The sequence below is a fragment of the Hippopotamus amphibius genome, chromosome 2 (assembly GCF_030028045.1).
Source record: "Hippopotamus amphibius kiboko isolate mHipAmp2 chromosome 2, mHipAmp2.hap2, whole genome shotgun sequence".
NCBI classification, from domain to species: Eukaryota; Metazoa; Chordata; class Mammalia; order Artiodactyla; family Hippopotamidae; genus Hippopotamus; species Hippopotamus amphibius.
In genome coordinates, this window is record NC_080187.1 from 230,487,867 (window position 1) to 230,509,048 (window position 21,182).

Below are 21,182 nucleotides of genomic sequence, written 5' to 3' on the forward strand. Positions count from 1 at the left end.
ACCTCTCACCTCCCTGGAATTCGTAAAGGTGCATGCACTAGTTCCAGACGAGAAAAATAAAAACTGGACAGCTCTAAAACGAAAGTTATGTGTTTTCTGCCATCCGAACGGATCACCGCACAGATCAAACAGGAATAATGCTTCAGTGAAACTGAACATTCTGAGAAAACTAACCTGCCTTGACTACTGACCATGAGAGGCAACAGAGGAGAGGAAAGGAAAGGCCACCTCGTGTGAGCTGTCACTGCGGTCACTGACAGCACGAGGAAGGGTGAACACAAGAAGAGGTCCCAGACGCCGCAAGAAAGGCAACAACAGAAGGGTCGCGGGAGTCGCAGTGCCAGCTGCCGGAGAGCTGGACCCAGGAGCGAGACACACAAAAAACTCCCCGGACTTTTACTGGCAGAGTTTGGATGTATCGGGACAGCCTTAGGCCCACAGAATGGTCACACGTTTCTATCACCAAGCCCACGGGGCATCAAGTATTCTCAGAGGTCGGGCGGAGCTGGTAGTGAGTGTGGTGCTGCCAAGGGAAGGTGTGAAGGATGCTCACGGATATTCGGTGTCTTCCAGGAGAAGGCGTTAAAGGTCAAGTATTAACACACTTGTTTTTCATCCTACTCCCACAGAACACAGAAGACCAGATTTAACCTCCCTAAAGAGCAGCTTCCCGACATCGCCTGGCCAGCGCACCGTGGGAAGGAAGCAAGTTGCACCCTGTGACACATAAATGAAAAACCAGAAGGTGACAGACAATACTGAGTGCACTCCCCCCGCGTCCCCAGAGACAAAGGCGGAGGAAAAGTTCGCGCTAACCACCTGCCAAGAGACTATTTTTGGGGAAAACACACACACACCAAAAACTCTTCTCATATTCTCCACAAAGCACAGTACTGGAATTTTAAAATTTTTGTTAGTTAACCTATGTTGGAACAGTTTTAGAAGGGCTCTGCTTGTCAAGAATTGATAAAAGGTCAACATATGAACAGTATGGGAAGGAAACAAAAGGAATATGAAGCACGAACACTGTGCAGCTTGTTTCCCTACCAAGTTTGCATCTGTCACCAGAATGGAAAACTAATACAATGTTTACTGGGTATTTTAGTTTTTTATTTGATTTTTCAATCTTTTGCTTATTTTCATTTTCTGGTTGTGCCACCCGGCAATGAAAGCATGGACTCCTAACCACTAGACCGCCAAGAAATTTCCTCTTTTGCTTTTCTTTTCCCTGGATATTTTGAATCTGAGGAAGTCTATCCAGACCCTGCAGGGCTCTCTTTCAGGAGAGCCTGGGAACAAAGGAGACCAGCTGGGGAAATCAAGCCTAGAGCCATTGGCTGAGAGCTTGCAGCTCCTAAAGCACCAGGTTGCAGCTAGAGGGCTGGGGGAGGGGATGGGGAAGAGACCTCCGAGCCCACCCCCCCCCCCCACCCTGCCCCCGCCGCTGAGGGAGTTCCTGCCTTTTAGGAGCTCCTTACCTATTAGGCCTAATTCTGACTCTGTCATTGGCTGGCCATATGATCTTATGGGGTGGGAGTGGTCACTTGTCAAACAAAACGATACATCTCTGTAAAATACAGGAATTAAATGTGATAGCATTTCTCTAAGTATATTCATATAAATACAGTTATGGTTAAATAAGTTTGGAAAAACTCCCCTTCCTCCACCCCACAGCACCAGACAGGTTCACACTACATATAATGCATCAAAGGCTCAAGTCCTGCTGTAAAGGAATCTTCTAAATTTGGCATTTCCCAAACTTATTTTCTGAACCGACATCTATTACAGTCTGCAGAACATGCTTTGGAAAGTGACCATCTCCGCAGCCCTCCGGGTGTTAGAACTCTCCTATGGTCAACGACATTATTCTGCAGAGACACCACCAACCTCCCTCCTCTACTGCCGAGTATTCAGTCTTTCAAAGTCTCTGGGCTGAACCTAACGGGCCGCCCCTCACTTCACTTTTCATGACCTTTATGCTGTTTCAGCGCTCACAAGACACTAAAACCGAGTTGGACTAGACGACCTCTAAAATCTGTAGGAACCCTGAAATTTTAGGATCCTGAGTTATTGCAAACATCCAATGAAGACTAAAACAGGATGCAAGTAAGCCAGGCTGTTATCATGCCAGCACTGAGACCTGTGAGATGAAACTTTATATCCTGCCATTCTGTACACGGCTCCAAGCTCAATAGTACAGATATTTCCTTGGCAACATCCTTTCCCCTTGACGAATGTAAGAGGAGGCAGCGTGGGCTGCAGGCTTCCTAGACCCATCCGAGAAGTAACATTGAGTTAAGAGTTAAGTGAGGCTGCTTCCTGCCACATCTGCTGCGGATACAGCAAAAGGTTTTCTACATAGGTAAGTTACTATAAAACATCAGGGAACTACATGTATTGGTCCATTCCTAACCATAAAAATATTTAATGCATGTGTTTTCAGATTCAGCCAGAGGACCATCCGACTCCTGGCAGAGGCTTGAGGCACAGGGATGACAGCAGAACCTGGATGAGAGACACTTGAGAGTAACCACAGACGTTACCTACCCAACACTCAGCCTGTCCGGTCAAGTTCTAGTTCTTTCTCCAGTGAATGACTGCTACATCCTGCCTTGGCCCTTCTTTAATATCACATATCTCCTTTAGCCCCATTTCCATGCTAACAGATTATTCAAACAATTGTAAGACATGCACTCAAATTAGTTTTCCCAATTGTCCAAATGCCTTACTCATTACAGCTGAGAAGACAGAAACATTAACCACCCGAATTAATCAGAAAGCAACTCAATTATTTTCCCTCTCCTGTGGGCCTTACAGCGAGCTCTCTGGGGATGGTCCTTCCCCCTGAAGGGGCTCAAGCCTCATCACCGGAAGGAGCTGTGGACTTGGCCATGACACACTGCCGATGCTTTCTTTTCCTGCGTCCACTCCTTGGGGGAAGGCAAAGCCAGGATGGGACCAGAATGCTTCAGCCCCAACGAGGAAACAACGGAGAGAAAACGAGAGTGAGGTGAATGTTCACGTGTCGCTGTCTGAGGGCTTCTACGGAACACGTGCAGTGTGAGAAGTTCCCAAGGCTGACGGATGCTATTTAACAGAAGTAAAACATAAGATTCCCAAGCTTGCTTCAATATAAATTAGTTGAAACTGAGTACATTCTGTAATATGTTCTAATACACTGTAACAATGGATTATAATGCAAGTATAATCACTGTTGAAAATAAAGTTATGAACTAACAAAACATTCTCTGTATTCTAACTTTAAATAATTCCTGGGGACCTAACTGGATTAAAATTGTTTGAACAATCGGACGAGTACTCAGAAGAAACATCACAGCAGGTACACAAAATAGAGAATAAAATTTTAATGGTATGAAAAACAGAACTTTTTGGCCAATTTAGTACTTGCTGGAATAAAGTTGCAAAATGGTACTCAGTAACTGACTTAGCTTCTAAATCAAGCTAGAATCACACATACTCTGTATATTACTTGAGTATATACACGTACATTCGGTGATAACATGCAGAGACATGGAAACAAGAAGAGCACTGTGAAATCAAAGCTGCCATCTCTACGGATGAGACGAACTGGAAATCCACACCCACCCAGTAACACCGAACACCTCACCTTGAAAACGGGGTTTTGAACGTTGCTCTTTTCAAGAATTCAAGTAAGTTCCACGCGGTTAAATTGGATTTTTTTCCTCAACATGAAAAGAGGGAAGCAGATATATTCCTGCAGCTCTGGGAACATACTTCTCTTTTTACTCAATATCACATGAAAAGATGCGATAGGTCTTCACTCCTCTCAGGTGAAAGGGGCTCTTCACATGCTAGTGCTTAAGAACGAGTTCCCTGGGACGTCCCTGGCGGCCCAGGGGTTAAGACTCCGAGCTGCCAGCCTAGGGGGCCTGGGTCCCCGCCCGCGCGCCGCAACTGCTGAGCCCGCGTGCCGCAACTGCTGAGCCCGCATGCTCTGGAGCCCGCATGCCGCAACGCGGGAAAACCAGCCTCAAGCAAGCAAGCACAAAGCCTCACACCACCCGCATGCTCACGCACCTTTAACGGCAGTCACAGGGGCCAGGAGTTTAATTCTCCTGAGAACTAAGCAGACCTACAAAACAAACAGGGCAGGATGATGACCCGAGTCCACAGGACTCTTGCGCCTCCGCTGTGCTGAGATGCACGTAAGGCGCCGTACGGCCACTTTCCTAGGGCCTCGCGGGCCTGCGCGTGCAGCCTCGGGCCCGCTCTCGCAGCGCCCACAGGCAGCGCCTTCCGTCGTGCAAACCCAGGGCAAGGCCCACACAGAGGACCGAGCGCTGGGCAACAGCGGCGGACCAGCCAGCCGCAGACGCCGGCGGCTCCCCGCGCAGGGCCGGGCGGCGCGGCTCCCAGGCCGCCGTCCCGGGAAGCGGAGCCCCTCGGCAAGGCCCGCGGCGTGCGTGCGCCCAGGCGGGTGACGCGCGGGCCGCACAGGCCTGTCTCCAAAGCGACCTGCGACTTCTGTCACTCCTGTTTGCCAAAGAAGAGGTCGCGTGGACGTCCCCAGGCAGCACGGCCTGTCTGCCGTCTGAGCGCGCCGGGTCTGCTCTACCGTCTCATTCAAGGCACGTTCAACGCGTGGGTGCCTTCGTGTATGACTACGTGACACGAGAATAACTCATTTACTTACCTCAAGGAGCCGCCACATAGACTAGCACACTGCAGAGGACTTTGAGCTCCTCAGATGAAAAGCACTGTGGAAAAAATGACAGCTGAGGAAACTCTTCCAGTGCCTCAGAACCCCGAGCTGCTCTGTCCGTGTCTCAATCACGACTCCTTCCACACTCCACCCCTTTGTGTGTGTGGACTGCCTGGCACACAGATGCTTATGTACTTAAAATAGTTGCCATACGTCCTACTCCAAAGGTTACCAACGTTTCAGCAGAGTTAAGGAAATGTACCTATTATGGAGTAGGCTGTGTCAAGTTTAGAAAATTTTAGCTTTCTGTGAGGTTCATGGGACATAATAAAAAGGTCACTTTTTTCAAAATAATTGAACTAGTGTTATTTGTGCAAAACGACAAGTTTTTAATGAAAAAAAAAAAAAACTGAAAGTATGCCACAGTGTCTATATATTCATCTGAAGAGTACAAAGATGGAGTTCTGAGAAAAAAGGGTCTTAACACTGAAAAAAATAAATGTGGTTCTTAAGTTGTTCAAAGGAAACATTAAAAAAAGTAATGTTTCACACATTGACATAAAGCAGTTAGTCAGAGGTAATAAACTATATAGTAGTTCAAATGTTGTTTCTTTTTTAGCATTTGTTTAGAATTTCTAAACAAGTTAAATTTAAAACATTTTAGATCTGTTATACTCGTTTCAAAAAACTTGTGCACATGGAAACTTCCATAGAAATCTGAAACAATGATACCACCTTGTTGTAAAGATCACACAGAATCCCCTGGACCTTGGTCATGTTGGGTTTATGATATATTTTGGTTAATGCATTAGAGTCAACCCATTCATATGCCTTTATATTTGGGAGAAACTAGGCTGTGATGTGCGATCTCGCAGTCCACCCAAGTCTTCCTCACGTCCAGGTCTTGCCTGCTTCTCTGCAGGGGGTTCTGTCAGACTCACAATTAAAATGACGAAAACGATAAGTAACTTCTTTTGGACTGAACACTTGCTTTTTTTAAATAAAGTGCTTTCAAACTCAAATATTTCTTGCCCTAAACAAAACTGAAACATACTTAAACCTGAAACTTCTGTATCTTGACACACATTTTAACAGAAAAAAATCAGTCTGGGGCCATTAATGTCCTTCAAGAGTTCAGAATGGATCTAAATTGGGTTTTGCGTTATCATCGTGCTCCTGTTTGTACATGAAGGTTAAAAGAAAGAGGGCGACATCCAGGGAGGACCAGTAGGCCGTGTGCGACGTGACTGCGGACCAATAGCGGCTCTCCACAAGGCCTTCTCTGAGTTCAAAGTCAATTCTGTGCTCCAACTCCACTAAAAAGAAAAGAAGTCAAATAAATGAATAAGTAGTACAATAAGATTGGTTCTATATAGACTTTAACTAGAGTTGAGAATAAAAATTTACGAGTGGAACTGACTCTCCTAATCATTATTACGATTTTCTAAAAAGTGCCCTTCCACTCTACTCCTACAGGGAAAAGCACTGAAGAGCCTCAGCAGCTCAGGATTCTATCTGGTGAACCCTTTCCTTTGTACGCTCGGGTCAATACGGAATAACAAAGCAAGAAAACAAAAACCTCACTTGGTAGCGTATAGTATATTTGGAATAAAGAAACTGGGCTTAAATCCTGGCTTTCCCATTTAATCCTTGTGCCTAATCTATAAAATAAGGCGAACAGCCTTCCTGCAGAACGACGGGCCGGGCTTACATGTAAGCTGTAGAGCGCAGCACGGCACTCAAAGGCTTCTTCGCTGGGGAGGCCCTTTACATCAACGGGCTCAGGGAGCCACGCTGGAAGGTAACATCTGCTATGGTCCTACAATGCCTTCCTCCCCGCTTGGCTGAGTTCCTCAAAGGCAGCCGCAACACACCCTAGTCTCTACGCTGTCCGCAGCGCCTAACATGCACCGGGGACACGCACTTGCTCATTAAATGTTTTTCAATAAAAGAATCCACTAGGAGGCCAGGAAAGTGAAACTGGGAGGAACAACGGTAATCCTTGAAAGGAAGGATTTCATTTTATAACAGTGCTGTCTTCAAACAATTCAGTGAATTCAATCACGTCTTCTAAAACGCACAGAAAGTCCCTGCAATACATGTTAGAGAAAAACCACCTTATCAAATCAAGGCTATAAGATTGTGATCTGTTCATCTAACAGATCCTTAGAGGTAAAACACTTAGAAAAACAGTAATTTGATCCTCAGGAACTCCTTTAAAACTGTCAATGAGCCACCCAGTATTCTGAAGGGTCTGTCTTAAAAATAAAAGCACACAAATCACTACTATTTAGACGCTCAAAGTCTGCTCTTTGTTCAGAGTAACAGCAACGGTGAAAAGTAAACAGGAGGCTGGAGAAAAAGTTAGGTGTCGCGCTACCCTGGAAATTTGGTAATCGCATATAGGAAATCACATCATTTGAGAGAATGATTTCACATAAATATGTAGCTAATGCTTATTTTAAACAGGTATTTTGTGACAATTCATTTGGTGATTTAAAAACGCATTTACAGTTGTTATTTTTCTATTCAATTGTGCTTTCTGACAAAGAACATCCAAAGATCTATATCTATACACATTTAGATAAGGTTTACACTTAAACAGCAATAAATAGCCAGTTAGGTTATAAAACACTATGAAATATATCGACATAGAGTTTTTATGAAGTTTTTAACTATTTTTCTCATTTAAATTATGATAAGCTAATCCACAAGTCAGAAATAGCTGAAATCCAAATGTAGAACTGGGAGATAGTAATGTCTTAATTTTTTATCTTTTGTATTCCATGGGACATTTGTATTACATTTGTAGGTACATTCTGGCACAACGGACAGGAAGATGAAAAGAAACAAATTCTCAAGCACGATGAAGAGGAGTCAAGGTGAAATTAGTTATAAAGAAAAAAAGGAGAAATAAGAGGAAAAACAGAAGAGATGGCAAACATACGCATTAAAATTGGAGAAGCCCACACCAAGTTATTTCTAAGAATTTACTTTTGAATGCCACTGTAGAATGTCTTCTTAGTGCAAGTCTTAGGTTGAATTGTTTTAAAGTCAAAGAAAGGGAGAGTTTCCCTGTTGTAAGTGATGCTATTTAGCTCCACTTTGATTTTATGTTCCTGAAATTTATTCTTAATATGCTATTACTGCAAACACTGCCTTTCACATACTGTAAACTCAAATGATAAATTCACTGCCCCATTATATGTCCTTGTACCTCCTATCACCTAGAGGATCTTTAATAAGTGTCATTAACTAGACTGGCCCTTCCTATCCCTTTCTGTTTATCTGTAGGCTGTCCCCATCAAAATGGGAGTTAGGTAGCTGCTTTGTACCTGATGAACCTATTTCAGTCTCTCAATTTTGTTAAAAGGTTTACCCCAGGCAGTCTGGCTGCCATGGCAGCTGACCTCACATTCGTGTCGCTGCTGCAGGAAGATGGATGGATGGAAGAGAGCCTATGTCTCATCTTCTCCCTTTATGTAGATCACAGAATTCCCAGGGGAGTGAGGCTACTACCTAGCAGCACCATTCTATCAATGCACGTGCTGTGAGACGTGCTCTTGGCCAAAGTTGGCCCGAAAACGCACGGAGCCGCCTCGGACCCACTTTCGCATTATTACCATATCAAGAAGCGGCGGACCATACGGTTAGTTTTTTTCTAGTTTCTCTCACTGACTTAGGTCAAAAATAAACGAGAACATAAAATCATCACTTTGTCCTCTCTCTTGAGTGCCTTTACTCTTGAGAGTAAAATTCCTCTATCTACAAAAAAAGAATGAGATTCCTGAACAGCTGAAGAGACATAAAAATGAAAAAAATGGTTGTTGGCTTTTAACAATTATCAACAATTTGCTTACACTGTTTTAAAACACAGATTATGTTCTTTTTAGGGGAGTCATGTGTATGGGCACATCTGCCTCCTTATTCTCCAAAGCACGTCTGCAATCCACACAGTGTGAAGGCAGAGGGTCCCAGCACTGTGCTTCCAGCAGAGAATTCTTTTGTGCACAGGACCTGTCAACATGCACATGGTGCTAAAAAGTAAAATATATGAATAGAAAGTAACCATCTTAGCATTATAATGTGTACTAACTAGACAGGTTTCTTCTATTTAATGGGAGTGGTTTTTTTAAAATTAATTAATTAATTAATTTTATTGGCTGTGTTGCGTCTTCGTTGCTGCATGCGGGCTTTCTCTAGTTGCGGTGAGCAGGGGTTACTCTTCCTTGTGGTGCGTGGGCTTCTCATTGTGCTGGCCTCTCTTGTTGCAGAGCACGGGTTCTAGGCACGTGGGCTTCAGTAGTTGTGGCACATGGGCTCAATAGTTGTGGCTCATGGGCTCTAGAGCACAGGCTCAATAGTTGTGGCACAGGGCTTAGCTGCTCCGTGGCACGTGGGATCTTCCTGGGGCAGGGATCGAACCTGTGTCCCCTGCACTGGCAGGCGGATTCTTACCCACTGTGCCACCTAAGAAGTCCTAATGGGAGTGTCTTAACTTCCCTGGGGAGAAATTTTCAAAAACTTAAAGAAGCTTAAAAGTTATCTTATTTGTACATAACAATTAGGGTCACAATTGCATGATTTTTGCTCCAGGTAGATACCAAGACAATCACTTAAAGTACTAGGTAAAGGAAAATGGATTTCTAAATGACTGGTGAAAGATTTATTTGCACTAAGAAAGATTATGCTCAGAGTTCTTGTTGATAAACTATGTTTTCTTATTTCTGTGCTGCCTCAGAGCGACTATATACTTCATGGGGTGAGGTGTTTGACGTCAAAGGAGTATTTGCATTTTGTGACTTATAGCTCCAAACATATTTAAGAATATTCCCTAACCATCCTTTATTTGAAAAAAACAACTCCATAATGAGTTTTATCATCAGCTGTCATTTCTGACCCCCAAATTTCCCAAAACGAATATACCCTGAAAGACATTCAGGTGCCTAACATTTGGCAACAGATGGACTATTTGGGTAAATACAGGCTCGTGGCCTGAATGTAAAGAAACTCCTGGAGATGGCCAGAGTTCCCGGATGCGCGACCATCCGGCTGGAGGAGCATGCCTAATCACACTCAGAACGACGCCCTTCCACTCACGCTGGGTGCTTCTCGACGCCGGCTCCTGGTTCTCTACACGCCCTGCGCTTCCCACCTCTGTGCTTCCACGCACGCTGCTTCTTCTCTCCGCAGATTCTCTTCACCTCTGCGTGTGCAAATCCTACTTCCACAAAGCCTCTTCTGATTTCTCCAGGCGAAAGCATCTTCTCGTTCCTCACAACTGACGGAGGCCTCTGCCTGATCCCTGCTGTGTGGCACCACATTCTACCATGCAATTATTTCTGCAGTTACCTACCTTCCCTGCTAGGATATGTGCCTCTAAAAATACTTAATTTCCACACCAGCATTTAAAATCTTTATGGGCACCACTGAAATTGGTTTCATCTTGGTATTTTTTCTACTGACTACCTACTTGGCTCAGGGTAAAACTGTTAAATGAATAAAAACAGGAGAAAACAGAACCCACATATACATACTACCATCTGAATCAGTGTGGTGTAGTTACAATGAGTGGTCTAATCGTTTAGGTAGCTGGGATGGTTTTAAGGTAGTGGATAAAAGGGACTACTTGAATGTAGGACAAATATATGAGTGGATTAATCTTCCTTTCTCCAACTAAATATGCAAAAAGCACACATCAAGTATTTCTTCACGGAAGTGACTACTACACGAGCAGGGGCCAGAGGGAAACACTTAGATGACATCATTTCTTGAGGGGATGTCACTGAGCTGGATCAACACAAACCACTGTTACAGAGCCACACCCCCAAACCAGCTTGAAACAGCCGAGACACTGTTTTGGACTCTATATCAAGTGAGATATTTTTTTTTTTTGAAAATAGAATAAATGCATGAAAATTAGCAATTATAAATACAGAAATTATAAAATTAGATATGGTTAAAAATCCAAGGAAAACCCTATAACTGATTTTTTTGTTAAAGATAAAATCCAATATTTAAAAAAAAGAAAAGAGAAAGAAGCTATAAAAAAAGGAATGAGAAGTTAATGATAAAAGTAGTTTAAACTGCTAAGATTAATCTTTACTGACACATTTTGAATCTGCTGAAAATTAAGAGAAGGAAAATATCTCTTGCATCCAATAATAATAATTTTTTCAAAGTGAACCTACACCTCTAAAGAACACTAAATATTTGTGTTGAAATCAGATATTAGTTATGGCATACCAACAGCCCTAGGGGCAGTGTTATTAATATCTGAAATAACCAGGAATAATTAAACTCTTTATACTATGAAATCCTTTTATATTTAAGTATGTTACATGAAAAGAATAGTGAACCTCTTTGAAGGCTGTAGGGCAAAAGAGGAGAAAGAAAATGGCCTAATACTTTTCTCCCCTCTCTAAAAGGTTCCTTCTTTGTAGAAGCAAGTAGGAGCATCATATATTTTAGCACATTAAGTGTCTAATCAACACTCGGGTTTCAGGACCACTACCATTTAAGATTAGAAAATACAGGAAGAGAATACATATAAAGTAGTCTATTAAAGGTACATTCAAGCTGATCTCATAGAAGAAATGGTTCAACTTTTCAATGAGCAAAAGAAATCTAAGTAGATCATACTGTTCTGAATGCTCTTCCTGACATATACCATACCGAGGGTATTATCTTTATTCTGCATTACATTTTCCGGAAAAAGAAGTTGTGGGAGATTAAAGAACGATTCTTGAAGTCTGAAATCTGTGAAAAAAAAAACACAAGATGCTGTAAAGTGTTGGCTGATGGTTACAAATGGCCTTCATTGACGCAGTGGCCAAAAGTTAGAACAACACTCCCAAATAAGCTGATTAAACCTGGCATACATAAAGAAATACACACTTTGGTTTTTGTGAAGAGCTCTTTCATGGAAAATGTAAGCATAATTAACTTTGAAATATAATGTCATAATCTATTAACACCCAGATATCCCCCCAATTTATAGTTCATTTAAGCTCTAACCTAGGGGCAAAACAACGCTAAAAGACACAGATTCCTTTCATGATACGTTACTAACACAGGGGTGTACAAGAAATGAAACAGTAAAACCACTGAAATAATAAGCCTATACTTCTCAAAAGAAACGAAGAGCAGCTATAAAAGATGCTGCAGCTTGATGTCAATAAGATGGTTTCAATGGACGGCACTAAATCTTCAGAGAGAGACCCTGATTGACCATGAGTTCAGTCTGTGTCCGTCTTACCCTCGAAAAGCAAGAGAATCAAAGTTGGCAGCTTCAGAATGAGGGTTATTGAGAAGAACTGAGGCAATCGATGTGAGCAGAAAGGAAGGAAGGGAAGGAGGGAAGGAAGAAAGGAAGCCAGGATCACCTAATCACAGTGACCAAATTCCAGAAAGAAGATCTAAGGAAGAAAAGTTTTATGATTTGCAAGATATAGCCAAAATAGCAATTATGACTTAAGAAATTTGTCCAAATCAGGATTACATGGAAGAGTATATTACTGAAGCAAGTCCAAGAATTAGTAAGGAGAATCCTGGGGAGTTGATGTAAAAGGCATAATTCTACTGTAGTAGAAGTCCAATTTTAAAAGTTGGACTTTTAAAATCTATATCTAAAGATGAATACATGAAACTATGAAACCATGATTTGCTCACAGTTAGTTGAGTCTACAGCTGGCAAGCAATTTACCGTTAGAACCAACAAAGAATTTATATGCAAGGATGACACAAAATGTATTTTGTTAAGATACTAAAATATAATAATGCAGTACACTAAGCATCTCTACTCACGTGTACTCAAAGAAATAGTTTTTTTATTACCTTTTTGAAATTTCTATGTTAAATAGTAGAGAAACTAAAAGAGAGTTTTTTTTCCCTCAGATCCTATTGACTTCTCTCTGTATGTCTTCCCCACCCCTTCTCTGGGGCTCAAATTCTACCCTGCTCTTCTTGTTCCCTCGCTCACCCTAAGGTTTACTGGCATCATTGCTGTGCATTAACATTACAAGGAATTGTGACTTTTTTACCTGTCATTTTACAAGATTCTTTGAAGTTATTTTTCCCCATAAATTTAGAGTTTTCTTTTGACATCTGCATGTTACAACAGAATTTTGTATTTTCAATCTCATTTCTACTATTAAGCAGAAGTGAGAGTTTAAGTAAGCAATAGTATAGGTACTCATAAAAAAGAAACTGAATTTTGCACAAATAGCAAAATCTATTGGGTTGGCCAAAAATTTCATTCGGGTTTTTCCATAAGATGGGCTGGAAAAGCTCGAACTAACTTTTTGGCCAATGCAATAAAACGGATTTTCTAGGCAGTGTTCAAAAGGCTTGCAATTATAAAATTTTTTTAGTACTCAGAGTCTGACAGAGCTAGAATTAAGTTAAAAAAATGGAATGGGCCCAAACAGGAATGTTCAACTCAGGAATGGCTAGGATAATTCATCGTGGAGTGGAACTGACTGTGGAGAAAGATCCAACCTCTAGGACTGTCACATCTAAACTTCCTTTTTAAGTAAATTTTATGAATGGCAATGAATACTTATTTTAAAATTCAAAGCGGCAGACACAGTAAGAAAACAAGGCTCTAAGTATCTGAAATGAAATATTTAAAGATTTTTAGAGAAAGAAAATAAAATTTTCTTGCTATAGTTACAGAAAGGAAGTACCTAGTTTCAGAATCTACATTTCCTTATGTAAGTCAGTGTAAAACTAGCACTTGACTTATTAGTCTTATTTTACTGGACATTTAAAAATAAGGTTCAAGTTTTGATCCTTGGAAATAAATATATACAAAGTGTATTAGTGTTTCACAACTATTCAGGATTTTAGACCTTATAAATCCACTGGAAAAAATTAAATAAAGCTCCATTTTCATGCTAAGTCCAGTATAATTATCCTTCCACTCACTCATTTCTTGAGTGTCTATTTTACACAAGGTAGCTGGGACAGGACTGGAAGCCGTACGGTGGATCCAGCACAATTAACGCTCTGAAGGTTTATAATTGGGTTGGAGGAAGGGAACTGTAGGATTGGCACCAGGGTGGCGTTGGCATAGCAGTTTTCAAAAAGTATCAAGAGTGGATACAGCACAGGTTTGAAGCAATTACATAAATTTTTAAGGCTGAGAGGACTGTCTTGAAAAAACAAACTACTTTATAAAAATCAGGGCCCTGATTCTTAATGCTCTTAACTTAATTCACCAATGCAGAGAGTAAAACTGCATTTATCTGAGGATTATTCCTAAAAATGTAAGTAGAGGAAAAGCATTTTTTCTTGAAAAGCTAAGGCCTGCTTTAGATTACAGAGTTGACTGCTAGTGTTACTATCTTAATCTTCTCTGTCCTCCTCAAGTTTTAAAAAGACAAGGTATAAACTTGGAAAGAACAGTATGAACTAACATGCAGAGTCAAGAAAGCCAGAACTGCTATGTGGAAGGGTCTGTGTTGCCACGGTGGTCATGGGAGGAGAAGCAACGGGCTTCTTCTCGTCTTCGATGGAGTCCCTTGATGTCTCAGATGGCTGTGATGCAGAAGAACGTCCAAATCTTGAGAACAACATTCCTCCAAGTCCCTTTCCAATGCTCGCAGCCCCTGCATTTCACGAAACAGGGCAGTTATTCTGTTGCATCACACCACACACCAGGCTAAAGAGCGCCACCCACAACTACAGCCAGCTGGCGGAGGCACTAAACCCCAGTCGTGTTTTTCCAGGGTGGGGACATAAGAAAATTACAATCTATGTTGTAGGTTTCTAAATAAAACTGGTGTTGAATAGAATGAGAGTTGTACAAACTCCAGGAATAGAGCTTATGAAGGAATAAAGATTCTACTTTATTCAAGTGATTGTTGCTTTTCAAAGTATTTCACAAGATTAAAGATGTTAATAAAAGAACCATGCCATTCACGTGGGCATATATTCACTACTGGCATGCTTGCCCCTGCAGAGGATAAGTTATAGAAAGCTACAAATTAACAATCTGGACACGAAGTCAAATACCAGTGAGTCCAGCAGATAAAGCCTGTTTACAGTGCCACCTTGCGGCATTTTCTATTAAGGCAACTTGTAACCAAAGGCAATGGACAGATTAAAGTGGTACCTAATTGAGCTCCGGTGCTACAGCAAACATTGTGGCTGGCGCTGGAGATCATTCAGAGAAATTAAATCTCCTTGTTGGCCTCAGGAAGGACACAGTTTGAGAGACTTTTAGGACATGGATCAGAGAACTGGTTGGCAGGGGCACCCTCAGTACTCAAGCATCCCTCATTTCACGGGTGAGGAAGCACAGCATTAAGAACTACGTGACTTCCCAAGATCTCACAGTCAGTGACAGGGCCAAGATTAAAAGGAGTGACCTGAATCCCCGATCTTCTCCTGCGCATCCAGCTATCTCATATTCCTTAATACAGGACCTGGTCTAATTAGAGAACTGCAGGGCTTGTGCCCTCAAATATGAACAGAGAGAGGGTAGTCACTTCTAAACGTGAGGGCTACCTGTTGGATGTTTTGTAACAGACAGAGTATTTCCAGGTACCTAAAACTTAATGCCTATATAAAAGTGCGTAAATTAAATTCACTGATAAGGAATACTGAAAAGAAATTACCTAATATGCTTGCTTTGCCTATATTTGTTATAGATTCCCCATAGTGTCGGCGGGACAAGACCGGTGAAGTCACAGGGCTCGGTATTGTTGAAATGCCTTCATTCTCTGAAATTGAGGTAGGTTCTTTTGCTGGGTGAAGAAAGCTTGGCTTCATATACTCATAAGGTAGAGGATTGGAAGTATTATACCAGTGGATCTGGACAGGTGAAATGTTGCTGTAGTGTTTCAGTATTAATGGTTCTAATCTATAAGCCTTGATTAAAAAAAATTCAAAGAAACAAAACATTAAGGCACAATGCTTGGATTTTAGTAAACTGTTCATTCTTCTTTTATTGTATGCTCAGCAGATCTTAGAGAATGTTTAAAAACCTGATATTCCTAACATGCATTCCTATTTCTTCACTGTTAATAATATGTAGTTTGCCTAATTATAGATCCTTAATGATGAGACTATAAAAAAATTAGAGTTAGTCTAGGCTAAGAGTGCCCATTAATTAGTTTTTCAGAGAAATAGTCACTTTTATTATGTTCTGACATCATCCAGCAATTAGATTTATATTAGTCTCACAAACAAAACTGAAGCAGTAAACAGTAATCTGGAACACAGCAAGTAAGGTCAATTTTTAACATCTAAGCTCTCAGTAAACCCTATTTTCAAGATTAATACAGTAACAAACACTAGATGATGGTATAAGACCACTTGTCTAAAGTGAAGCAGGGATGATATAGCAGAAAAGGCAATGGACTTAGCATCAGAATTCCCCGAGTTCATATTCTGGCCTCTGTCACTTATTAACTATGTGACACCAGGTCACAAGGTCTCAGAACTTCAGTTTCCTGAGCTGTATCAAGGAGATAACACTTCCTATTACCTCACAAGGATGCTGGGAAGAATAGATAACGTTGGAAAAACTGCCTAGCACAGTTTTGACATAAGCTTTTTTAAAAAAAAATCACAGAATGATAAAATGAATAATAAAAATAATTTGTAGTAATGAGTTTGGAACCCTCCTTTATCATACAGTTACCCTTGAACAATACAGGTCTGAACTGCGTGGGTCCACTGATACGTGGGTTTTTCCCCATAAATACACGTTACAGCGCTACAGGACCTGCAGGTGGTTGAAGCTGTGGACGCGGGCTGTGGACACAGAGGGCCCACTAGGAAACGACAACCCAGTTCTTGACTGAGCACAGGGTTGCTACCCCAAGCCCCGAGTTGTTCAAGGGCCAACTCTATAAGGAAGTTTAAGACTGTACAAAGTATAGGCTATATCCTGAAAGTTCAGCGTTCACCTACGATCTCAAGTTCACTTTCGAGTTATAGGAGAGTGAGTAACACGAATGCACATTAACAAAACACTCAGGGTCTAACTAGGTGTTCTGCACACATTTTTACTTCATCCTAACAACGCTATGAGGTAAAACATTATCATCTGTATCAGATAAGAAATAGTTACAAAAGTGACTGGGTAGACAAGATTGTACAGGTAGATTTTTGAATCTAATACTAGATTCCATTTCAGTGAAATTTCCTAAATATAGCCGTTTTGATTCTTTAATATATGAGAAGTTTTCTAAAATGCTAGTGTTTAATCAATGTTATATTTATTTGGTACTAGCTAAAGATCTTTTAAAAGACTTTACAGAATCATATAAAGCTGTTTTTCAGAGAATAAATGCTATTTAAAATAGTTTGTCTTAAATTTAGTTACATCTAACCTTGTGCCCAGGAGGATCTGATTTACGGGAGAATTTCTCTCATGCGAACATCTTACTTGGCATTAAACTCTTTACCTGCATGCAGACCCTTGCAGTATTTACATGAAACAATTTATTTACAGTAAAAACATAACAGAGAATGTGAAAAACCAAAATGTTATAATTCCACCCAGCCAAGATAAATTCTTCCACTTTTCCATGTTTAATACATAATATTTCAATATCTTCATTTCTAAGAGGATCTACCTAACACATTTCAATGTTGCAGCATGCTTTAGAGAAAAAAGTATTTAAAAAGTGGGGTTTTTAAAATTTATGGTTGCTACATTATTGGCATTACAACTAGTTAAGGTTTGAAAGTCCAGATGACTCCTGTCCTTTGGATTAATTGTCTAAAGATAATACTTCTATATTATGCTTTCATCCTAATATTTTAAAAATATGAACTTATGCACATGTAACAGATAAAGCCATATCTCGGAGGTACTGCAGGGTTGGTCCCAAGTGAACCACACGCGTTTTAGTTTCCCGACGCATGTGAAAGTTAAGTCTACACTACATTCAAGTCTATTAAATGTGCCACAGCGTTACATCTAAAACAACAACATACACACTTTCACTGAAAAATAATGCTGTTGGAAAAATGGCACCAATAGACTTAAACTCAATGCAGGTTGCCACAAACCTCCAGTGTGTAAAAAAAAATGCAGTCTCTGCAAAGTGCGATAAAATGAGAGATGTCTGTAAATGAACACTTGCTCATAAACTCAGCAGTACCTTGTAAGAGTTCTTACAGATTCTCTCAGGAAAAATTTAATATTGAGAGATAGAGGCCCACATTTGCAACTCACCACTGGGTCTGTCGGATGAAAAATGTTCAGTAATCGGTTACAAATCTCTCTGGGCAAAATATGGTCTTGACTTCCGGTGTTTCCTGGGCGGATGCCACGCAATGCCAAAAATACTGCTAGTGGGGACCCCATACAGAAGAAATTTTCAACCTGCAATGATAAAGGCATCCTAAATTTTAAAAATGGTGACGTGTTTTTCAAAGAATTTGGGCACAACATAATATATGGTAAAATACAAATAATAAAATTATCTCCAAACATGTATCTTTTAAAATGAGCTTTGTCTAGATGGAATCTGCATTACTTGTTAACTACACAACCACCATTAATTATTCTAGACCGTCTATCCAGGAGCAATTTCATTATCTTTAAATCTAATAGAAAATGAAGAATGAGACTAGGAGAAGGAAGATTTATTAAGCAATTATTTTGCGTAAAGCAATAGTATATTAGGTATTCTGAAACATGTAAAGACCAATAAGGCAGAGCCTATACACTCAGAGTTTACATTCTTGTGGAGGAGGCAGAATAAAATAGTGCATAATAGAGGGAAAGCGTGCAACAGGAGAGTAGGCAAAGGAGTAATTAATCCCAACCCTGAGGGCTTTACAGAGGAGTAAGCATTTGCACTGGCCATAAAAGATGAAAAGGATTTCCAAAGTTGGGGCTGGGGTATACTGGGGCTGGAAGGATATTCCATACTGATAGAATAACATAAACTAAAGCAGAGGGAGGAAAGAACCTGGCTTAATTTAGAGGATAAAAATAATCCGTTACGGTTGAAAATTGGGTGTGGGTAAAATGTAACTTGGAATGAGAATGTACAGAACCTTCACTGTTTGACTAAGAGAGTTGGGCTTAATTTATTTCACAGGTAGTGAAAGAGAATAGGATTTGACCCACGTTTTAGGAGGTCAGTAAATCTGGTAGTAGCCTGTGAACGAACGGGAAAATTAAGAGGCTAGTAATTGGAGACAAGTTAGAAAACTATTGAAAGTGCTTAGGCAAAAGATAATCTGAACCCAGGAGGATGAGCTGTCCCATCAGAAATGGAAATTTGAGAGATCAGGATGGAATCAACCCGAATGAATGGAAGTGGGGATAAAGAAGGAGCCAGAGGCAATTCATAAGATTTGGGTCTGGCTGACTGGGGAGATAATTAATCCATTAATTGTAACGGCAAACTCTAAGTAAATCATGTTTTTGTTCATAACTAGTTTGAGGTATCTGTGACATACCTAACAGGTAACTGAGAATTTAGGACAAGAGATATAGAATGGGATATGTCATCATCCAACTCTATGTGTCACCATGGAAGTGACTTGTAAAACAGAGAGAATAGGTAAGATTGGTTAGAAAGTACATAGAATAAAATGGCTTTAGACAGAACTATGAGGAACGTTTGCAGGTGAAGGAAGTAAAACTACAATGGGGGGGAAAGGAGAGAGAACCAGGATAACGCAGCAGTGTGTAAGTCAAGGGAGGAGAGGGTTTCAAGAAAAACAGGGTGGTCAGTGGCAGCGGGTTAGCACAGAACGTAACAGCTCTCCCTCAACCCACCCCGCCTCCCTCAGGTGCTGCACATCTTGACGCAAGACATCACAAGTGCATCCCTGCCTCTCATCCCCAGCACCTACGCGGTCACTCCAACAGATCCTAACATTTCACTTCATCACCTCTCCCCTGGATTATACTGGAACAGGGTCCCTGCCTCCAATTTTACGCACCTTTAATCTCTTCCCCATGCCTCTGGAGTGATTATTCTTTTTTTCCAAATGAAAAAAATGTATGTGAATGAATATATATTTTGAAATGGTACCTTTATGTTCAATAAGGTTTGAGAAAGTTTTTGTTTTTGTTCATTTTTAAAGGATTGGGTAACTTCAAGATGTTTGAAGGGTGAAGAAATTTAACTTGTGTCAAGAAAAATTAAAAATATAAGAAAAAACATTTGGAACAATAGTGACAGGGATGAAAACATCAATTCTGAAAGGATTAATCTCATTTCTTCTTCTATAAAGTGAGAAAAGAATAAAAGATAAAGATACAAAAACAGCTAAGACAGAAGAGAAAGCTAAGTAAATCCTTTCTGCTTGTTATACACACGTGTGCATACATGTACACCCTGAAAACGCTCTACGCATTGGTCAGGAACTTCATAGATGTTTGTAAAATTGTTAAATCCATCAATTAAACAACTCTTCTTTCTTTGTTTACGATTGGTTTGCAGTTTGGTAGACAAATACACAAAGGAATTATTCTCTCTCAGATAAGAGTAATGATGGCTTTAGTGTTATCTACATCCATCAAAGAACTTCAAACGTGAAGGAGAGCTTTAGACACTTCATCCAGAGATGAACAGACAGATGCTCTGAGAGGTGCTGAGTGATTCCCATCTGGCTCACGCTCCATGACTGGATAGTGGCAAAGCCTCACCATCACCACCAAAGCTTCCCACTCTCCAGGCCAATGTCTGTCTATATTTTTTTCCTCATTTAAAAGTTCAAGGGTCATGTGTGACCGATCTAACATTTTTATTCTCAAAGTAAATCCACCTGCCAGTTAACAGGCATAGAAAGACCTCTGTTTCTGTTAGAACTCTGGAGTACTGAATATTAATTTGCCAATTCATCATATATTCCTTTCTAAATTTGAGAGTTCTATATTTTTCTCTATAATTAAATAACTAAAAATTCATGTCAGACAACATGACTCTTTATTAGAAGGATTCACAGCTGCAGGGCATCAGCTCTGGAAACGTGGTAACTGAGCTCTGAGATTCTAACGTGGATCATACTCAACTCTCTAGCATGAAACCCAGGACGTGAACAGAAGAGTGTACGTTTCCTCTCAGATCAATTCTACATATTTAACATTTATTATGTATAATAATGGTGGTAGAGATGGAACTCAAATGCCAGGTGGGGATGACTCCAAAGACCATGCTCTTATGGCTTTTAAATGTATCTTACAACTTTACCACATGGCTTTTAAATGTATAAAAGTTAAAAAAAAAAAAACCACCTTTGTAAGTCACAGAGATAGATTCAGTAAGAATTTCTGCATCATTCCATCACTAAACCTGTATGTTAAGTTCCCATGATAAAAGAAACAGGTATTAAGAAGAGGTAATATAGTACACTAGACAAGGGCATATATTCAACAGGAAATGAGTATTAGGAAACATACGTCACGCTCCATTTAACACTGCAAACACACTGTTATTCAGCTATAGGCTGTGTCCTTTCCTACAGTCAGGTCAATGTCAATGTCAATGTCTCTCTGCCACTTTTTATTCTTCTA

General features: G+C 40.5%; 1 protein-coding gene across 7 annotated transcripts in view; it reads right to left on the reverse strand.

Moving 5' to 3' along the window:
• Window positions 1–240: 240 nt before the first annotated feature.
• Window positions 241–21,182, reverse strand: part of DDHD1 (DDHD domain containing 1) — a 94,207-nt gene continuing 73,265 nt past the window's right edge. For 3 of the 7 annotated variants that reach the window (XM_057723952.1, XM_057723949.1, XM_057723948.1), the window contains 6 exons: window positions 17,880–18,029; window positions 15,307–15,559; window positions 14,104–14,295; window positions 11,360–11,443; window positions 3,629–6,000; window positions 242–3,087 (listed from right to left, as the gene is read on the reverse strand). In XM_057723952.1, coding sequence (XP_057579935.1) covers window positions 5,819–6,000; window positions 11,360–11,443; window positions 14,104–14,295; window positions 15,307–15,559; window positions 17,880–18,029 — 861 coding nt within the window. In that variant the 3' untranslated portion in view covers window positions 242–3,087; window positions 3,629–5,818. Of the gene's footprint in view, window positions 3,088–3,628; window positions 6,001–8,544; window positions 11,444–14,103; window positions 14,296–15,306; window positions 15,560–17,879; window positions 18,030–21,182 lie in introns of those variants that run through there. The other 4 variants (XM_057723953.1, XM_057723950.1, XM_057723954.1 and 1 more) reach the window with 3 other exon arrangements.